This window comes from Quercus robur, chromosome 5, assembly GCF_932294415.1.
Source record: "Quercus robur chromosome 5, dhQueRobu3.1, whole genome shotgun sequence".
NCBI classification, from domain to species: domain Eukaryota; kingdom Viridiplantae; phylum Streptophyta; class Magnoliopsida; order Fagales; family Fagaceae; genus Quercus; species Quercus robur.
This window is the reverse complement of record NC_065538.1, coordinates 5,514,103-5,518,816: the sequence shown is the minus strand read 5'-3', so window position 1 is coordinate 5,518,816 and position 4,714 is coordinate 5,514,103. Positions and strand designations below refer to the sequence as shown.

Genomic DNA, 4,714 nt, shown 5'->3' with positions numbered 1-4,714 from the left:
ACAATCCCAACCTCCAAAGTTTCCTAAATAGTAAACCACTAGAAGTACTAGTCAGGCAAAAAACCCTGGCCCTTTAGTACCTTATCCTAGTCCAACAAAAACCTTACCTGTGTCACCATCCATTGTTGCCAATCGTTATTTGGTGTCTGCCATTCCAAAACCAAATTACCAAAGGCCCTAAGGACAACATAGTTATAGTTCTGCTTTAGTCACACCCCTTCCTAAAGCAATTTCTCCATATACAGTTGAAGAACCCTTTGGCCTGATAGTGCCCAAGCAACCTTCTTCTTCCCTTCCTCCCAAGACAGGAACATCTTCCTACATCAGAAAGCCTTTTGTCCAACACATCTCTTATATTGAACCTCACCTGGTTCACATAATAGATCCATTGGCTTTAGCAATGGAAGTTTTGTCCACAGGATGGCATTTCCTCCCCAAAAGTCCGGAAAAGAATATCAAGTTCTACAAAGGCATCCTCACTCAAGAAAAGTCTGCCTGAGTAGAAAATATCATGGATCGTAACAACCCTTCTGAAGTCCTCTGTCATAAATTCATAATTCAAAGTTTTGTAAGCAGCAAAGATTGGGGACACCCATCCTTACTCAGAACACTTACAGTACTCAAGGAATCAAGACCCCAGTACAATTATTATGATTATATGGACGCCTTCGAAAAGGTTTTGTTTTACCAGAACAGGAATTATGATTATTCATGGTTCATGCAGTTTGACAAAAAGTTCTCCGGCCCAATCCCTTCATGGTTCCTCAAGTGGTGGGAAATGTTTGGATCAATTCCTCATAACTTCCCTGAACCCCTTCAGGATGCATTAAGGTACTTCAGTACCAGATTCCAGGTCAACAACCATACTTCCCAATTTCCAGCAATTTTGCACCTCACAATTAAGTACAAAACTCACTGGATCAGTATGTGGAATTATGCAATCAACCAGAACCTTTTAGATAGAGAATTCTTCGTGAAGTGGCGGGATAGTTTCAGGTTTAATGAAATTATTGCCAAAATACACAAAGAATTCCCTCCTCCAGTTCCACAAGCCATTCCTCATTGTACAAGATCACAAGCTAGTCTAGACTCTGTACAGATTGCCGGAAAATCTAGCAAAGAACTCAAAGATCTTGCTCAGCAATTGCTCCTCCAATCAGAACAGTTAGAGTCAGAAGAAAAGAACTCTCCTGTCTCTTCAGAAGCATCAGTTAATCATGCTCCAATTGACCCATTCCAGGATTCTCAAGATCCTTATGATGGTCATAACTTGGACAGCGATTAAGTAATTCCATAACAGCTCCAGGATGCTATAGAACAGCTCCAGAATAGCTCAAGAACCACCTTTGCAACCCGGTTACTATTCCAAGAACAGTACCCACACCAGCAAAGTTGCTGACAGACTACTATTCACCCACAGTTCCAGAACACTGTGCAGAATCATTATTCAGAAAAGCAAGGGGACAGAACACTATTCATGAACAGTGACCGTTATTGCTCACCAAACAGTACCCCGACAGAATCATTCAGTTTACTGGTAGCTTTTGGCTGAAAAGATTTTCACCTAGAGTAAAAGCAATTCACCCTCCATGATTCCAGCAATCTCCAGAAAGAATCCAATGCTTCCTCCAGCTATTTAAGGAACCCTTTGCTTCAGTCTTCAGCAGGTCTTCTACCAAGGTCCAATTTGCAGTTCTAGAACTCAGAAACCTCCCTTCTCTTTACTATTGTAAACAGACAGCTTTCTTAGTTTGTATTCAAGCTTACACTTGTAACGTTATAGTCATAGCTTTCACAACTGTAACCTTTTCTTTATACTTCCGCACTGTGACGGCCTCAGTCGGCCCTCATCCCCTTTGTCTGTAACTTACCCCCTTTTGGTATCAGAGCCAAGTTTTGGCCGATAGTAAGTTGTAAGTTACTGTTTAAATTTCAATCAAGTTGGCCAGTTCAACTATAGCCGCATTTTTTGTAAACGTGGCTATAGCTCGCGTTTTTTGTAGTTTCAAAATATAGTCCTATTAGTACTAGGACTTGGTCAATTCCTTTGACCAAATTAAAAGCCACGTAACAGCATAATCAGATCCGTAAATCATTAGAGAGTTCAAGGTCTATTGTAAGAAGCCTGCAGGACAGACCAATAATAGTGGAACAACAATCTTCCTCTTATAATCGAGCTGAGCAATTGCAATCAACTCAGTGTATTGAAGAGAAATTGAATAATCTAATCAATGGAAAGCCGGATTTAGTGCGTGACAGGAAAGAGGAAATACAGTACGACATTGAGTTTCCGCTGGAGCTACTGCTTACTTTCCTGGAAGATTTAGGTGGGCGTAGAATGGAAAGTGAAGGCGAAGGCTTGGGTGGAACATGTGGAAGATATCATTCTTTTTTTTTAATGGGGAAAAAAGATTCATTGCCACAAGAAATTGAAGTACAAAAGGAAAGACAAAAACAAAGGAAAGAGAAACCTAGCTACAAACCTGCTAGCGCAGGAACAGCAGACAAGGATAATCCCTCCCAAACCAAAAAAAGATTTACCCTACACACACTAGCCAGCTAAGAAAGCTTATGTACTACCCTATTGAACTCCCTTTTCAAGTGCACAACAACTACATTAACAGAAAAAGCCCAAGGATCCCAAATAAACATAGAAATGTGCAGCCTATTAAACCGACTCTAAAACAAAATCAACTAAACCCGAGAGGACTATTTCACAAAGACGCTTTTGGGCCAGAGTATTCTCTTCCTCTGAAACTTCTTTCCCTCTCAAGCGCTTTGTTCCTATCTCCTTCATCAGGGCGAGAGTTTGTTCATCGCTTGTTTTTCCTTTCGCACGAGCAACTTTTTTCAGGCTGCCTTTACCCATAATTTGTTTTCCTTTCTCGTTAGCTTTGGCCTGAAAAATCACACCATCTTTGACTATACTAGCCTCTCTATCTTGTATTGGCCTCTCATTCTCAATCTTTTTTAACTTACCCTTTCCTGGCTCTAAATTTTCTTTGTTTGGGCCGAGCACCACTTCTCCATTTCCTCTACATTCATCTGTTGTTTTTGTCTTTAATGGGCTTGTAACTACATGATTATCACTATTGGGCTTTTTGGTTTGGCCCATTTCTCTTACAACTTCCCCATTACTTTTGAATAACTCCCTGGCCAACCCTTCTCTATCTTGCATCTGTCCCTCACATGCTCCTATATTGTTCAGTAATTCATGCCTCACATGCTCCACCTTTCCTGAGCTATCCCATCTACTCTGATAACTTGCTGCTAGTGTTTCTGACCCCCCCCCCCCTCTTGTCTTTTCATTCTTGTCTTCTCCTTGTCCTCGATGGTGCTGCTCCCGCCCAACTTTTGATGTTCTCCATTCCTACCTTGAATGGAACAATCTAGGTCCTCCGCTGTAGACTGCGACCTTGCACCGATGTCTCCACCACTTAACGGTTCCTGAATCCTACTTCCTAAGCCTTTTATCTCTTCATTTATTCCTTTGGACACGCCCCCAGCTCTTAACCACTCTCTGTATTGCCGGTCCAAAGGCTGACCTTCACTAACCATGGTACAGTGCTTATCATCATGTCCTAGTTTTCCACAAGAGAAGCAGAAAGTGGGCAATCACTCATATTTAAAGGCAACCCAGCCTCTTTCTCCATCAATATTTGTGATATATCCCCCTCTTTTAAGGGGCTTCTCAATGGGCAGGTCGACCTTTACCCATAGGAAGTTTGCTTGATCTGCTTGCAATGCCCTTTTATCTACTTCAATAACCTTCCCTAGTTTACACCCAATATCCTTCCCAGCCTCCTCTGTCATAAGTTCAAACAGTAGACCCCAAATTTGCACCCAAAATGGAGAGTGAGAAAAGGAGATATTGGCTGTTGACAAACCTGGTCTCCATCGGCATAGAAGGAGTAAGTTATTTTCGAAGTTCCACGGTCCGCTTTTCTCAACCCACTCCAGCTGGTACATTGAGCTAAATCTGAATTGTAAAATATTATTTCCAACCTCCACGATTCTGAGATCAGAACCCATCTTCCAAGTGGATCTTAATGTGCTCTTAAATGCTCGCTGGTTTTGTTGTCTATCTGCAAGCAATCTCCCAAATAGGCTAAGTGAGCACTCTTCAAGCAGATCTAGTGTGCTTTTTGTTGATATAACAATATCTTTCTCTTCTTCTTTTGTGAGCTGTAGCTTATTTAGGCTGTCTACAATGGCTTGTTCCATACTGATCTTGAGTGACAGAATAGAGTGAAAGACAACTATTGAAGAGATTGAGAAAGAAGAGATGTGATGAGATGATATGGGATGAGAGCAGGGAGCCCTTAAGCCGTAGGACCTAAGGGAGGAAGGACTCACATCGTATAGAGAGGAAGGAAACTCTTACCTGAGAGAGAGAGAAGCCCCTACAGGGGAGAGAGAAATTTACTGGAAATTGTACTTTCGCTATCTTCTAGAAGACATCATTCTTGAGCTACAACATGACATGGACCGTATGAGGTGGCTTTTGTTTTTGGGTAATTGGATAGCAAGGCGCCAGCTAAAGAATTGGCATCACAATAATAGAAGAGTGCTAAGCTCCCTCATTTACAGCAAGAAGTACCAATGGAGTTTCAAATTTGTCAGAAGAGATCCATCAAAATTTGTCCATGCTGGTTCCCCTCAAAAGCAAACGTCTTCGTCTTCATCACAGGCCACAGCAACCGATGACGCTGGT

At 41.8% G+C, this 4,714-nt stretch overlaps 1 protein-coding gene across 1 annotated transcript; it reads right to left on the bottom strand.

The window, feature by feature from the left end:
* Positions 1–3,615: 3,615 nt before the first annotated feature.
* On the bottom strand, positions 3,616–4,224 carry LOC126727712 (uncharacterized). The gene has a single exon (XM_050433637.1). The coding sequence runs from the start codon at positions 4,222–4,224 to the stop codon at positions 3,616–3,618; it is 609 nt and encodes a 202-aa protein (XP_050289594.1).
* Positions 4,225–4,714: the final 490 nt, after the last annotated feature.